The following is a 16288-nucleotide window of genomic DNA, read 5'->3' as shown; positions in this document are numbered from 1 at the left end:
CAAATAACCCAGAGATGCATTTTAATAAAAGGACACATTCTACTCATGTAAAAACACGCTGATTCCTGGGCCGTCCACGGGCTGGATTGAGAAGGCGATTGGGCCGCATCCAGCCCACGGGCCTTAGGTTGCCTACCCCTGCTTTAGTATATCTCTTTTTGCCCTTTCCTATAACAAGGAAAATACATTTTAGAATTTAGAATGATAGTGCATGCGTGCTTGGAACAGATTGCGGAATTTGGCTTGTGTTGATGTGGGGTACCGTCTCTTAGTAAAGGATATAAGCAGCCCTATTGATTGATAGTGAATGGCGCTTGCCAGTGAGTTGTAGTGAGCATTCATGATGAAAGTGAGCTTGAGCAAAAGAGCAAACAAATCCTGGAGTAAAGTGGTATTGAACACAGTGAGAGTTCTTTTGTGCCAAGCACACCACTTGGGCATCAGAAGTGCAAGGCATTGACTCCTTTGTAGTCGGCTTCTCTCAAGGTAAGTGCATCACAAAGTATCTTAAAATGATCTGCAGGTTTTATTTGTTTATATGTACACCATTCCTGTGACACTTAATATTTTAAAAAATTTCTTAAGTGGTGTACAAAACACTGAAGCGACAACAGACAACTTGAAGCAAAAATATTACAAAAATACACAAAGTTACTAATATATAAAAATCTATATTGTTTCATTTTCCTTCTGACACAACCTCCCTCTCAGCCAGAGTCCAAACAAAACTCAGCTCACCCACAAAAGTATCATGATAAGAAGAGTTCCTGGAAACAGCAGGCATCACCCTAGTCTCTTACTATAGACTTGCTTTTTATGGGCAGGCCCAAGGTGGATGGTAGCTTATGTGCCTTTCGTTAAACTTATTTGACTAGAAAACCACCACAAGGGCCTAGCGCAGGTGGAAATATCCTTGTCTCTTAGCCATAGTTAAGAGGTGGTCTCCTCTTCTCTTCCCTCTGTAGCATTGGTGGTGTAATTATGATTGTGGATATGTTTGACACTAACCATGGTTAGCTTTAAATCTGAGTTTGAGGTGTGGGATTTAAAGTGGATGTACAGACTGGCTAACTTCATTGTAGACACAATGTAGCTAACACTGTAGGTAACCATTCTTTCAAGTAGTGGTTAAGACCCACAGAAGGGTCTCACCCTGACTTCAGGTGGGTTGCATTGGTGGTTCCACTACCATATTAAAAACAGTTTGGTGGGAAGCTGACTAAAGGTGGGAGGATAGAGGATGACTAGATAGAGGGACATTCAACTTACCGCCTAATTTTAGAAACTTGAGCATGACAAAAAAAATTCCTCTGCAGCACCTATTTGGGGCAGCCTTGTATTTAAGTGCTAGCCTGATACCCACAGGTGAAACATTTCCATGGAGGCAGGTCACTGGGCTGGCAGAGCAGGGGTGGAGGCCTCCCTCCTTTGCCAGTTCACAACAGGCTAGTAGACTGGTTTTGTTTTTTGTTTTTTTGCTTGTTTACAAGGCTGTACCAATGTCCATTAAATCTGGAAATAAAAGCAAAAGAGAGAAGTGGACATACACAGCAAAATAACAGCAACCTCCATTTACTTGTTATAGATTGAGGTTACGAATGTGTCCTGAATTCAAAACTGAAGTTTATTTTCTTTCGCAGTGTGCATCCAATCATTTATGTTTGACTGCTTACACCTGGCTATTCCGCCAGTGTTAGAGCTCCCTGTCGGGAATGTGTTACGTGTCCAAGTGGCAATTATCTGTGTGCAGGAGAGCACTTCCATGAGCAATGCCACTTGTGTAACACTGTTTGGTAAGCATTTATGCAACCTCTGCATTGTGGCTCTCCCACCGAGTGGCATTAACACAATTCCAAACCACTTATTTTCCAGCTTCAAGTGAGGCTAATAATTTCCTAGAAGTGACACAGGTAGCGATGATAATAAAAAAAACCTTTACCAACAGTAGTTACTCATGTTCTAAGTCATTCTTTTAATGATTCACTGGTTTGTGCTTGGGATGTTTTCAGAAATTATCCCTGCAATCATAAGGGCTAAACAAATTTTAAGTACACATGAAAGAACAAAAGTGGTTGTTCCCCACAAAATAAGGGCAGAACAAATTTCCTTGCAGTGCTGCTGGTCTTGAGTGGTTAAATATTTCCACTTGAAGCAGTAGGGAAAGCACTTGGTGATTGGTCCAAAGTAGTTTGTGAGTTGCTTAGCAGGGAGGAGGTTTGAACCCTGGTGCCTGTTTCAAAACAGCTCTCCAGTGTGGGGCAACTGACTTCAGCTAACTTCAAATGATCTCTTTGTTGAAAGCCAGTTTCTGTTGAGAGGAAGTGGCATGTCAAAGGGTTGCCTGCCTTGCAGCAATGGGGAGAAAATTCATAACAACTAATGCCAGGTGATGTGCTGAAAACCGACTCCAGGCTATAGTATTATGAGTGGAAGAAGTTGAGAGCTCCTGTTGTGCACTAATAACTGAGCACAAAACACAGACGTCATAATTCTGGTTCAGGCTTGTGGTCCAGCATTTTTCAGCTTCCTGTTTATAGCTTTGCTTCATGTTTTTAAAGCATTTAATAAAACCTAAGTGTCACAGTCAAAGCGTCTCAGACCCTTCAGAGGTTAGAGCGGGTGGTGAAGAATCTTTATTCCGCCAGAGGGCCCCGTTCCCTGCTGGACAGCTTTTCAAGGGGTAGCCTGCCATGGGCGAGCAGGACCTCAAGCTGAAGGGGGTGGGGCAACAGAAGCAAATACAACCTTTGTACACAGTAGGCTGATTTTTACACAATACTCTTCTGTAGCCTCCATCCAGACAAGCAGGAGTCATTGGAGTGCAAGGGCAAATCCCTGCCAGGCAAAAACAGGAGGGTGTGAAGCAGGGCCATTGAGGGGTGTGGCCTAGGGAGAGTTCCTTGGACCAGAAGCCTTGAGGGCCACATTCTGCCCCCTGACCTGAGATCCCCCACCACTGACTTAGAGCAGCTGGTCCTTCCTTTCTCTATGTGTCATTGAGTGTGTGAAGAGATAGCCTACAAGATTAAGCCTCCACCTTCTTCAGGACTCTCCACTGCCTCCTTTTCCTAATTCCCCCTGAGGCTTATAGGCCAAGAGGAGGATCTGGAGCCTCTTTTCAGCTTAGCCCTTGTGCCCCCTTGCTGATTACTGGTTGAACTACTTGTGAGCAAGCAGCTGGTCTTGCGGCATTCCCGCCCCCCATTAAAAAAATTACAGAGCTGCTTAAATGCAGGTTTGAAATTAATGTAGCAAGGTTGGGCGGCCAAAGCAGAGATTCTGGAATGGCAAGGCTATGGAGACAAACCAGATGCAGTAAGTCTAGTGCCCTTTCTAATTTTTCACTTAAAGTTTCTTGGCTGGTAACCACCATCTTGTTGTAACTTATAACAAGCACCTTAGAAATGCTGGGAACCCATGATCTGGTTTTAGGACTGTGGGAAAGCTCGCTTTCTGGTTGTCATTTAGATTTTCCCAACACTGAGAATATCACTGAATCAGAAATATATTCATGATCTAAGGCCAAGGACCTGCCAAGTGGCTCGCCAGGGTTGGTCCCGGCCCACTGGCAAGCAGAACACCCATCACTGCACAGATTCCTAATCTAGAGGTCTAATTTCCAATAATACAGGATAAGAGAAGACCCTGGCTTGTATCATCTGTTAGTCCTACTCGGAGTAGACTCATTGAAATGAATGGGTATGGCTAACACAGGAAGTCAAGTGGGTCTGCTCTGAGTGAAATTTGGATATAGCCCTGTGCCTCTTTCCCTATCTGCATGCTGCAGAATGTGGGGGAAGGGATTGGTGGTAACGCTAAATAATGACTGGCTGGTAAACCAAGCAAAACACTTGGCTTCCTAACCAAGAAGCAGCTAGATAGTAAAGTAAAACAGAGCAGCCTACTTTATTATCTTCCGACACCCACAACTTTTGCTGACGACAACTATCCAGGCAGCAATGCACATGGAGTTCTATGTCACACAGCAGTCCAGAAGTGTTACTAGTCACCCATTATTTTCAACTGCTTCCAGTTCCCCTTCCACTTGACATGCAAAGGGGGCTTGATTCTTGTCTTACTTGTGTAGGATATGGGCTAAGCAAGAAATGGGGGGGGGGGGTCCTCCCTGGCTGCTTCAAAGAGGATCATGCTTCAAAATGCAGTTGAAATGAGACCTGTGGGAGTAAGAGACAAAAACGCCTCTCAAAGTAGTTAACTGTGTAGAATGCAGAACGAGAGATCTGTGGTGCTGAGGTGTCATGGTCACTAGAAGGCAGTGGGGACTTGCTCATGAGAAGTGGATTTGTTGATACGTGTGCATGAAAGAACATTGTGGTTCAGGACGAAGATACAGTAATAATAGGAGCATCCACTCCCTGCATCAACCATAAATTTCCCCTCCCTCATTCCCTTACGTGGCTCTACATCCGCTTCCCAACCAAGTTGACAAGCTGCTAGCTTCAGAATTGCAGAAATATTTTGGGGGAGAGAAATTCTTTCGTTTTGTTCCCTGATGGGGGAAAAACAGCCTTCTGTTCATTTAAATAAGTGGGCCTCTTGTTTAAAGTGCCCCCCCCCCAGCTGTTGCTGCCCCCGGGGGGGGGCATGATCTGCAATAAGGAAATGTTCTGTGCTGGTACTTCTGCAATTCAGTTTGCTCATGTAGAAGTAGAAAAGTAACTAAAAATAGTGCTCGGCATTCACTGCACAGCTGACTTTATTTCAGAGATTGCTGGGTTCTCTTTTGAAACGTCACATGTTCTTTCTGAAATGGCAAATCCAGGCCCTTGAGGAAGACTTGTCTTTGAGGGTCAGAATTGCTTTCTGCTTAATGGCTTAATTGAGGAGTGCTTTAAAACCGGCCAGTCATCTGAAAGAGCTGTGATTAAGAGTATTTTTTTTTTAAAAGCATGTGAAGCCATAGAAAAGTTACACAAGATCTCCACTTGTGTCATTTTCTCTCTCATTGAGCGAAATTCTTAGTCTTGGTTGCTCTTATGAGAGCAGCAAAGTTAAAAATAGCTGATTATGTTGGGAATAAGTAGCAAAATCAGAAGCTGTCGTATTCGGAACCTGAATAACCAGCACAGACTGCTTGATTGCTTATTCTGTCCTAAGGGATCAAGAAGTGGTAATGCTTGAGAGGGTCTTCTCTGAGGCGGGCTCTCAGATTGTGGAATGACCTCCTTTCTGATGTACATCTTGCACCATCTCTGTATGCTTTCTCGGCAGTAAGTGCACCTCTGTGCCCAGACCTTTGGTTATTGCCCTGTCCTGCTGTTTTCCTTCTGTCATTGGTGGGTTGTGGTCTTATTTTATGTTATCAATGTAAAATTATACTTGATTTTCGAAGGTGGCAATTTTGTAACCTGCCCTGGGATCATTAAAAGTGGGCTGGAGCACTTCAAATGTAGAATGAACTTGTGAATTTAAACCTTCCAGTGTTGCAGTAGCCTCAGTATTTTCCAGAGTTTCTCTTATTTATCTTTCAGATTTATAAATTGTGTCATAGCCAGAAGCTATTGAAGCAGTGCATAATAAGATAAAATGAGGTAAAGCACAAAACATGCAGTCACTTAAACAATAAAACTAATTCTAAAACTTGTGCAGTTAATATTCCATAAGTGATTCAGGGGAAGGCTTATTTAACAAATATATCTTCAGTAGCTTCTTAAGCATCAAGATACTAGGCACCTGTTGGATTCCAGAGGGTTGTGTAGATCCTATTTACTATGTATTGTTTTGGCATGTAAACATGAATCCATCCAGAATAATTAAGCTTCCCTGTTTCCCCCCCTTTTTGTCTTTCAGTAAGCGTGGCTTCATTGTTCGATCCTTTGGGACGGGGACTCACGTGAAACTACCAGGACCAGCGCCAGACAAGCCAAACGTTTATGATTTCAAAACTACATACGATCAGATGTACACTGACCTGCTTAAGAAAGACAAAGAACTGTATCCCTGTGGAATGCCCCTTTCAAAACCCTGCTGTTCACCTTTCCGAAAGCTGTTCTTCGCACGTTTGCATAAGGAATATGCTGCTACTTGACTGTGGCAAGGTCTTGGTATTTTTCCAGTTCTAGGCAGGTGCTTCACATGATTGAAGGGCTCTTACCACATCCCTTTAAATGCTCTCTTTACCCCCAACCCCTGGTCCATTAAGTAGTGGTGCATGCGGTAGAGGAGATTTGACACTTTCTTGGGATGTGATTTGCACTTCTGTGCTCTGGATGACTATGTTGGGTTGCCCCCCATAACTGGCTACTCAAACGGTAATAGCTCAATAGTCATGAAATTCACTAGGAACCTGACAGCTGAAGGTTTTGGCTTGATATCCCAATTCCTGACCGTACACAGCTGCTTTCCTTTCTGGCCACTCTCCCTCTTAGTTTCCTGTCCTCTCCCAGACTTTCCCCCCAAGACCACCCCCATCTCCTGATTCATTCCCCAAACCCCCCTGACCCCCCCCCAGGTTCCTAATGTTCCTGTCCAGTCCTCTCTGAGACCCTTCTGCCTTTCCCACCTCTCTGTAACATCAGGGGTAGCTCAGCCACTTATTGCCAGAGACCACCACTACAAAATCTGACTGCCTTACAATATATATAGAACTGCTCAGATGCTAAGCATCTTTGCTCTCCCCCCCCCCCCCCGGTCCCCCAGTTGTACTGCAAAAAGCACTTTGGACATTGTCCTTCAGAGAGAGCGACAGTAGAAGCATTTTGCCCTAGAATAATTCAGTTCAATGCGGGTTCCCCCAGGATGCTCAAAGCTAGTGTAGCATCTTTCCTGCACTAACAGGTTTAAAATATACCTTCCATTGGATGTGTGAATCCTACTGTGAATGGATTGGAACAGTACAGCGAGTGGTGTGAATGCATCCTTAGAAACAATGTGAGGGTCTGGCACCTTTCCCACATGGCCTGGCAAAGATTTGTTCTTTGCAATGAACTGGCTGTGGACTACAGTTCAGGCAAGGAAGCAGGTAAGAACTATAAAAGTAGACCAGCCTGTACCTTGACCAAGACGGAGGTGTGTGATTAGGTGTCACCACCCCTTTTAGAGCAGCTAAAATGAAGGTCCTGCAACTCTCCAGTACACTCATCCGTATTCAGCTCTAGCATATAGACTTAGATGTTCTTTCTGGTGCATCTCAAAGTGTTCAGGATCCATGGGGTGGATCCTGGGGTGGTGTTTTTTGTCAACCTTTGGGGAAAAAATTAACCCGGCAAAAGCATGCCGTCTCCTTTCCTAGAATTAACTTTTGGCATTTGTAACAAGGATGACAGACTTTCAAAGGTGTGTTTGGTCTAATGGGTTCCCCCCCCCCCTCTAATATTATCTGGACGAATTTTAAAAACAAAAACTGGAAAACTGCATACACTTCCGAAATAAAGGGGCTTTAATGAGTTCATTACCAGCCAAAGGTTTAGGCTGTAGCAGCCCTAGAACCTTTCTAATAGCAGATATGAAACTCACATCTTTTGAGAAGTGGAATTTAAAAGTAACTTTCCAGGTGCCTTAGCAGCTGAGGACAGCCAGGAAAGTCTGCCTCGCTTGAAACCTGGGGCCAGTAGTTCCTGCTATTTCCTTTCTCTCTGGAGCTTGAACAGGAAGTAATGAAAGGGATTGTCCAGAAGACAGCACTGTTTACACTCTCAGAAGGCTCAAATAGGTTAAAAGAAGATGGCATCCAGAAGTAGATCCTTAAAAACTAGCATAAAGCTGGTCCCAGGCTGCTGAGTTGAGAGGATATTGATAAACAAATACCCACCAAGGTCAGTACAGAGAACAGTCTGGCAGTAACAGGCCCTCATTTCGTCTTCTAGTCTTGCTTTAGATCGTTAAAGTGGTTGTCAGAAGACTTGAGGGAGACATTAGGGGTCCATAAATCCACATGTTTTTGGGCAGAGTGTTAAGTGGTGGGAGACCATTAAACCTGAGAGCCTACAGCTCCCAGTAGTTACGGTTTTCATTTTGTTTCAGGCTTTTCTTAAACCTGCACCACCACGTTTCTCTTTGGGGGCCGCATACACCACATCTGCAACTTTTCATTTAGGGGATGTCTCGTTTTATAAAAGGATTTCCCCATCACCCGTAATCCTGTATGTGCCAGGGCTTGAGGAAACTTGGAAGGACTCTTGTGGGGATTCAACTGGGAGCCTGTAGCCCTTGAGCTTCTCTTGTAGGTGTAGTTCTCACTGAGGTCGCAGAACTGTGCCTGGGCCCTTTTACTGCAAGCTGCGAGGTGGGGGATGCAGAATCCATTAATGGAATATAATCCCTTTGATGGACCATGGGTCCATCAAGCACCACGCTTTGTCTGCCATGGTGCCTAGATGGCTCCAGATCACAAGCTGGGCATGTCCCGTTAGAGGTAATACTGGTTCTGAACAGCTGAGTGTCTCTCTTTGACTATCATGGCTAATGGCAGACAAATCCTCCATGAATTTGCTCTTTTTGGCACCTGAGTCACTGGCGGTTGTCACACCCCAAAGTAAATTATGCATTGTTTGAAAGATTTGCCTTGTCTTCTACCTGTCTTACTTCTGCTGCTACTCAGTTTCAGTGGGTGACCTGAGTGCTAGTACTGTGACAGAAGAGACAAATATTTCTGTATCCATGTTTTTTCTCCACATCACACACAATTCTCCTAATATCATTCCCCATGTTGGTTATCTGCCCCCAAAATTTAATTGTCCCAAATTAGCCAGGGATGGGAAACTTTATGGCACCCCAAAAGAATGATAGGAGTTGTGGTCCAACAACATCGGGAGAGCCACAGTTTCCCCATTCCTCCCCTGCACACGGAAATGTAGCTTGGTTTTGGAGAAGGTGAGACTAGTGCCCCTTCTTGGCATTCTTTGTGCAGGGATTTGGGGCGGGGGACCACTCGGTCATTCAAACCTCTGTCAACAAGCCTCTGTTAATACAGTCCAGACACAGTCAAGACCTCAGTGAGAATTAGCACCAAGAAGCACTACGAAAAGAAAGGACTGGTCCCATAACATACCTCATATGGTTGGGCTGGTTTTTGTTTTAAATTTACTTTTTTCCCTGAGATGGTGACCATCTCAGTGGGGCACTAGCGATTCTGTTAGAAAAACGGGGAAGACTTTACCATAGACATTTTGAGGATCTATGTGACGGTTGCCTTTCTTGTTAAAATGATTTGTTGTACTGAGAACATAACAATTAAAAAAGAAATACAATTGGCCCCCTGTCCACGCTCCTGGAGTTGCTTTTTTCTTAGTTCAGCGCTGCATTGAGAGGCAGAACTGTGGCCACCAAGCACTCCTTGCGATGGGGTGGGGTGGGGGACGTGGAGCAGCCAGTTGCATTCGGGGCCCTAAGGGTCTATGAAAGGCACTAAAAAGTTTTTAGGGGCTCTGACCTCTTGTTCAGAAGGCAGTCCTCTGGATTGCAGTTGAGAAGGCAAGAGCAATCTTCCACTCACTGTAAATTACCAGTTCTCTACCCCCACCCCCCACTTGCTGGTCATTTTGGGGCAGATCTACATTTGGCCTGGGGGGTGGGGGAAATGAGATGAATTGTTCAAATAAAATAGTTGCTGCAGACTACCTGGGCAGAGAAGAATGGCTACTGAGGAGCTCTGCTTTTAAGATGGGAGAGCCCATCTTAAGATGGGCAGGTTGCGTGGGGTATCTCAAAAGAAGCGTGGATGGGACCCATCATCCAGAAGCTGTAGCTCAGGAATGGGGAACCTGTGGCCCTCCAGCCATTGCTGGACTTTTACTCCCATCAGCCAGTAGCCAAGGATGGTGGGAGTTGGAGTTCCAGCAACTCCTGCTTCCCCAGTTCTGCTCATTTTCAGGTAGGTGAGGGCTTCTTCTTCCGTGTCTGAAAAGAGCAGCTCCTCTGTGTATAAATGGGCAAACGTTTTGTGTCTGCGCCTCCATGGTGTGTGGAAACAGGTCTGTGTCTCGGCACCAGAAGGGGGTCTCCCTGCCCTAGCAAAGCATGGAAGCTAGAGTACACGGTGGACGTTTGTGGAAAGGCTTCTGCTACCCATCTTCCCCCCCACCTCCCACCCACCCCTCCAGCCCATCCGGTCAGTCAAGGAAGCAGCCATCCCAGCCAGGCAGAAAAAAGCGCTACAGCAACTTACATCAGGAAACCAAGGTAAAAAAGAAAGAAAGAAAAAACCAGCTGCTTAGAATGGCAACATGTATGTTTTTTAAAAAAACCAAACATTTTTTCTACCCTTTATAGGGAAAACGGGCAGGAGTGGGGAAAGAACCCCATTTGGTGTTTAAAGGAAATGGAAGATAGTCGTTGTTTTGGCTGAGATGACTTTGGCTGAGATGCACGACGCACAGTCATACATGCAGGGCTGCTCCCTATTCCTCCTTTGAGAAGGTGTGGAAATGTAGGTGCCTCCATGTGTACTTGGGAGGATGAAGAATGGCCATAGCTCAGTGGTAGACCACATGATTTACCTGCAGAAGGTGCCAGATTCGATCTTTGGTATCTTTCTGGTGAAAGGATCTTGAGCTGGAGATATGGGAAAGACCCCACAGAGAGAAATTCCCTGTCAGGAGGATTCCCAAGCGCTGGGCTACATAGACCAGTGATCTGATTCCAGTATAGGACAGTTCCTACACTGGAAGATGGCACAGCCTGTTTGAACATGAACAAGTTGAAGCATATTTGGATGGATAGGAGGAAATGGTAAAATGCAGTTGTTGACGAATCTCCAAGGCGGGGTTGGGGAAACCAGTGGCCCTCCAAATGTTGTTGGACTTCCAACTTGACTCAGCCAGCATGGGCAGTAGTCAGGGATAAAGAGCCAGCTGTCGGGCCAAAAGTTCCCATCCCTGCTGGAAAGGGCTATGGGTGAGCAAGGCTCGTCCAAATCCTGCTAGAGCAGCTTACGAGTTGGCAACCCAGACAGAACACCCTTAGTGAAAGCTATTGTTGAGGGATTCAGTTCTGCAGCCCATTAGCACTGATTCACACAAAGCCTGTATCTCATTGCAGCTTATGGTCATGTGACAAGAGCATAGCAGGTAGCACTTAACCTATTAAGCATTTATTTTTATTATTGCCTTTGGATCACACCCGCCCTCCGAGGAGCTGAAGGTGGCCTACATACTTCTCTTCCTCCTCATGTTATACTCACAACAGCCATGTGAGGTAGGTTATGCTGAGAGAGAGTGACTGGCTCAAAGTCACCCAGTGAGCTTCATGGCTGAGTGGGGATCTGAACGGTCTCCTAGGTGCTGCTCCAATTCTGGCCAACGCACCACACTGGGTGTACCATTCCGTGGAGTTGAGCCGCTTTTAATGAAGCTCCTGTGTGTAAGAACTTAAAAATGTAGTGAAACATAGATTTATGAGTCTTTGGTAAGAAGGTGAGGTATCTTCATTGCTCGTCATTTCCTCCAGAACCAAATCAGCACCACAAAAATAAGAATCACAGACTTAACTCCCATTACTTTAAACTGTCCTGCACAGGTGAATCAAAAGCTTTAGTTGATCAGTCTGCTGATTTTAAATTTTGCAGTCAGTTCCCTTTCTGATTTTAAAAAGCAATATTGATTTCACCCTCCGTAACCTTTCTAACACTGCCCAACCATGAAGCATTTGCTTAAAATACTTTATGTATAGCATCACTGTGCTTAAAAGACAGTTGAATTAGGTTATGCCCATGGATTGGGTTTTTCAGCTACCGTATTTTTTGCTCCATAAGACACACTTTTTATAACTAAAAAGTAAGGGGAAATGTCTGTGCATCTTATGAAGCGAATGCATGGTCCCTGGAGCCGAATTGCCTAGGGGCCAAAAGCAGGTGGTGCTCTCTTTTTTTACAAAGAGAGAAGGGGGTGTTGGGAAGCTGATGAACAGCTGTTCAGCAAGTGATCGGGAGAGAGAGAAGGCTCCCTTTTCAGCCCCGCCTCCTTGCCCAGGCCTCCATTGTTGAATGCAGAAGGAGGCTGTTTGTTTCCCCAGCGACATATGACTGGCTGATTAGATTATCTGTCTGGAAACTGTAGAAATGGCGGTAGGACTAGAAGCTGCAGAACTGTGAGTTGAACCCCATAAAAACGGGGCTTTTCCTCTTTGAAAAAGAAGCTGCACCACTTTCAGCTGATCCTCAAAAAAACAGGGATTTTCCCTTTGGAAAAGAAGCTGTACCACTTTCAGCTGATCCTCAAAAAAACGGCTTTCCCCTTTGCAAAAAAAGCTGCACCACTTTCAGCTGATCCTCAAAAAAGCAGGGCTTTTCCCTTTGCAAAAAAGCTGCACCACTTTCAGCTGATCCTAAAAAAAACATGGCTTTCCTCCTCTAAAAACTAGGTGTGTCTTATGTTCAGGTGCGTCTTACGGAGCGAAAAATGCGGTATATTAAAAGTGCTTCATAAACCATTTCGCTGAAAGGGATCTCTGTAATTGGGGAAACTTTTAGGCTAGATTCCCCCCCCCCTTAAAATTCAGAACATAAAAGACTAGCAGATTAATTATTTTTAAAAGTTGTAGGGAATTTTTTTTTTAATCTCCCTCTCTCTCAGGCCCAGCCACCAAAATCTTAATATAACGTGATTGGCCATAACTTTAGCTCTTGGAAAATGGTTTTCAATTGGGATTGGAAGTAATGCTTGTGGAAACAGGTGCTTTTAAAATTACTTATATGCAAGTCTCACACACTTATTCATGTGCATGCACACTGCAGTAAGCTAGTTTAAATGGGTAAAAGTTATTTCATTATGCACTGGATGTGCAATTCCAGCAGTGTGGCCCGTTCTGGTTGGCTTCAGTGTGCCCCGACAGTATCTGTGCAAAAATAATTATGTGCAAGGCCCCTTTGAGCGCTGTTGATCACAATGGAAGGGTAGCACTTTATACTTCATCATACTACTGCAGTTTATATGGAGAGTTCAAGGCATTTCACTCACTTTATCCTGTAATTCTAACCATTGCCTTTGTAAGAGGCTGATATTCCCAAATTGCACATGGCAGGAGGGAGAGGTGGGGCGCTGCAGGAGACCTTGAATTGGGGAAGGGCCACAGCTTAGTGGTAGAGCATCTGCTTTGCATGCAAGAATTTCCACATTCAATCCCAGCCATTTTTTGGTAGCTAACAAAGTGATAAAATGCAATGCAGAATCGAAACAAAGGAGTAAAATTAAAGGAGGCCATATCACTTCATACTCCCAGCAACTTATAATTCAAAACCCAGTGAAGTAATTGTTGCTCTCTTTCAAAGGGCCAGTAGAAGAGATCTGGCAGGTCTCCTTTAAAAGGGGACGGGCTTTGGCAGCAACATCCCCCCCCCCATCTGCATACTTTCTCTCTGTAGATGCTAATCTTAACAAGTGGTGGTGGTGACTTTGGTTACGGAAGTGGGGGAAGAGCTGGGTCAATTACATTGCTTCCAAAGCAGTTAAACTGGACCTTTGTGTTCTGTACCAGCACAAAACCTGGTGGTCAGGATTTTGAGGTTCCCAGTGTTAGGGGAGTATGGGAAGTACCTTATTTCAAATCTCGCTTCTGCCATGAACTCCTGTTTCTCCCCTTCTCCACACTCAGCCCATGCAGTCCAGGCATGAAACCCACATCTCTATAGTAGACTGCATGCATCTCTTGTTGAAAGGTTTGGGCACCAGGCGATGATAAAAAGCCCTTCATGATCTAGAGATGCTGGAGAGCCATTGCCAGACAAATTTGACCTGGTGTGGGGAACCTTTGACCCTCCAGATGTTGCTGGACTACAGGCTCCCATCATCTCTGGTCATTGGCCATGTCTGCTTGGGCTGAAGCCTTGCAGTTCAGCAACATCTGGAAGGTCAAAGGCTCCCAGCACCCAAACTAGGTAATGCAAGGCTAGATGGAACAGTTACACAGACTACTGTGCTTCAGCTTCTGTTGAGAGAGAAGTGAAGAACACCTGCTAGCAAGAAGGGACCTAAGTGATCTTCTCTTCCAACCCCCTGCAGCTATAGCATCTCTGGCAGGTTGGTCATTATCCTCAGCTCAAATGCTTCTGGTTGAGAGCCTCCCTCCCCTTTCCAAGGTGGTCTGTTCTATCATTGTACCGCTCATCCCATTAAGAAATTTCTCCTAACCTTTAAGCCAAGATATGCTTCCCAGCATATGTAAGCAGTTTGCAAAAATATAAAATGAAAGCATCAACATTCTTTGTAATGAAAAACAGTTCAAAGCAAGTACAGTGGTATCTCAGATTTTGAACGTAATCTGTTCTGGAAGACTGTTCGAGTTCTGAAACGTTTGAAAACTGAAAACTCAACAGCCGATAGCTAGGCCTCAGGATCTTGCACTCAGTGGAAGCTGCGTGGCATGTTCGACTTCCGAGGCGTGTTCGAAAAATGAAGCATTTACTTCCGGGTTTGTGGCGTTCGTTAACTGAAATGTTCGTCAACTGAGCCGTTCGAAAACTGAGGTCCCACTGTACTTAAAATCAACAGGCACTAAAATGTGGTAAAAATGCATATAACTTCTTGACTGGGTAGGCTTGCCTAAACAAGAATGTTTTAAGCAGGAGCCAAAAAGTGTACTGCAAAGGTGCCTGTCTGATGTCAATAGGCAAGGAATTCCAAAGTGTGGGTGCTGCCACACTGAAAGGTGGATTTCTTCTGAGTGTGGAATGGATCTCGTGTGGCACCTGTAACAGGGTCACTTCAGCAGACCTAAGCATTCGAGTCCTCAGAGCAACAGAGAAAATGGTCTCTTCCATCCTTGGTGTGAAAGCCCTTCAGATATTTTTCCCAACTTCACCAGCCTAAGTACCCCAGCTCTCCTCAACTGTTCTTCATAGTTTCCAGCCCCCTTCACCACTCTGGCTTTTTTCTTTTTCTTTCTGGACACTGTAGTACTACAGATGCTGTCTATAGACTATTACTGCTTGTGACCCGGATACCACTTCTGCAATCTGAGATTGCATTAAGCTGCTTTGGATTGCACACTGCTGGCTTGTGTTTTTCACTTTTGGCCTTAGATGCCCCTAGATCCTCTTCACATGTACAACTGCCCCTCCAGAGCTCTTCTACCTGATAGGTGTGCCACGGATCCTTCATACCTAAATGCAGGTTTTTACATTTTAATCTCTGTGGAAGTCCATCCTGGAGTAAGTTAGCCATGTCCATTAATTTTAATGTGTCTGCTCTGAGTAGGGGTAATGCTGGGTACAACCTAGAGTTCCGTTGGTACTCTTGACAGATTGATTCAGAACTATTCATGATCACTCATTGGGATCCACCTAACAGTAGTATTGTTAGTATATCATCAAGGATGTCATGGAAGACCTTGTGAAATCACTGAAATCAAGATAAACTACTGTCCTTAGCCTTCTCCTTATCTATAAACCTTAGTAACTCTTATCAAAAAAAAGATAAGGTTAATCTGGCGCAACTCAGTCTTTATAAAGCTTGCCCTGGCTCCCAGTAATCCATTATTTTCTAGTTGCTCACATACAGACAGTTTAATCTGTTCTAGAATTTTGCCTGTTACTGACTTTGAGTTGATTTTTCTCTGGCTTCCCAGATTTAATCCCTGTCCCGCTTTCCTCCACCTCTGAAGATATATAGGGATAACATTCATTTCTAGTAACCTGACAGCTGCTGTACCCTGAAATAAAATCTTGTTGCAAGCCCCTTCAGCTACCTGGGATAGGATTCCTCTAGCCGTGGAGACCTGAACTACCTTAAAGTAGTTAGGTGTTCTCTAGCTACCTCCTTAGCAATCCTGAGTCAAATCCCTCCTTGCATCGTTAGTTCTGCTTTTCCCGGTCAAATTTGATTCCCTTTTTGGGAGAAGACCAAAATAGGAATTGAATGGTTCCTCTTCTCTCTGTCACCTCTGAACACTTCTCCACCACCACTAATCGGCTGTCACTATCCTCCCTTGTTATTTTTGTTCCAAACATGGCCCGAGAAGTTCTTTTTGTCGTTCTGAGTGTACCTTAAAAAAGCCTCTGCTCATTTAGCTTCCCTGATACCATCCTTACAGCTTTGGACCTCTTTATTGTGCTTCTCCTTAGTTATAAATCCCTCCATTTCCTATATGTATTCTTTAAAAGTGTCAGTTCCTTGGAGGCTTCCCTGTGCTGGCTGCAAGTGGTAGAGCATCTGCTTTACATGCAGGAGGTCCCAGGTTCAATCTCTGACGTCTCCAGTTAGTGCCAAGAGAGAACCCTGTCTGAAACCCTGGAGAGCTGCTGCCAGTCATTGCAAACAGTACTGAACTAGATGGACGCAGTGGTCTGGCTCTGTATAAGGCAGCTTGCTACATCCCTTACAAGTCTCCTGTTTAT

General features: G+C 44.7%; 1 protein-coding gene across 1 annotated transcript in view; it reads left to right on the top strand.

Moving 5' to 3' along the window:
• SSU72 (SSU72 homolog, RNA polymerase II CTD phosphatase) overlaps window positions 1-16288 on the top strand; it is a 48060-nt gene that overhangs the window by 14630 nt on the left and 17142 nt on the right. The window contains exon 2 of the mRNA XM_033156340.1: window positions 5812-5955. Within this exon, the coding sequence (XP_033012231.1) occupies window positions 5812-5955 (144 nt within the window). The remainder of the gene's footprint in view (window positions 1-5811; window positions 5956-16288) is intronic.

The sequence above is a fragment of the Lacerta agilis genome, chromosome 8, assembly GCF_009819535.1.
Source record: "Lacerta agilis isolate rLacAgi1 chromosome 8, rLacAgi1.pri, whole genome shotgun sequence".
Classification (NCBI taxonomy): Eukaryota; Metazoa; Chordata; class Lepidosauria; order Squamata; family Lacertidae; genus Lacerta; species Lacerta agilis.
Note: the sequence above shows the minus strand (reverse complement) of the source record. Positions and strands in the feature narration are given on the sequence as shown.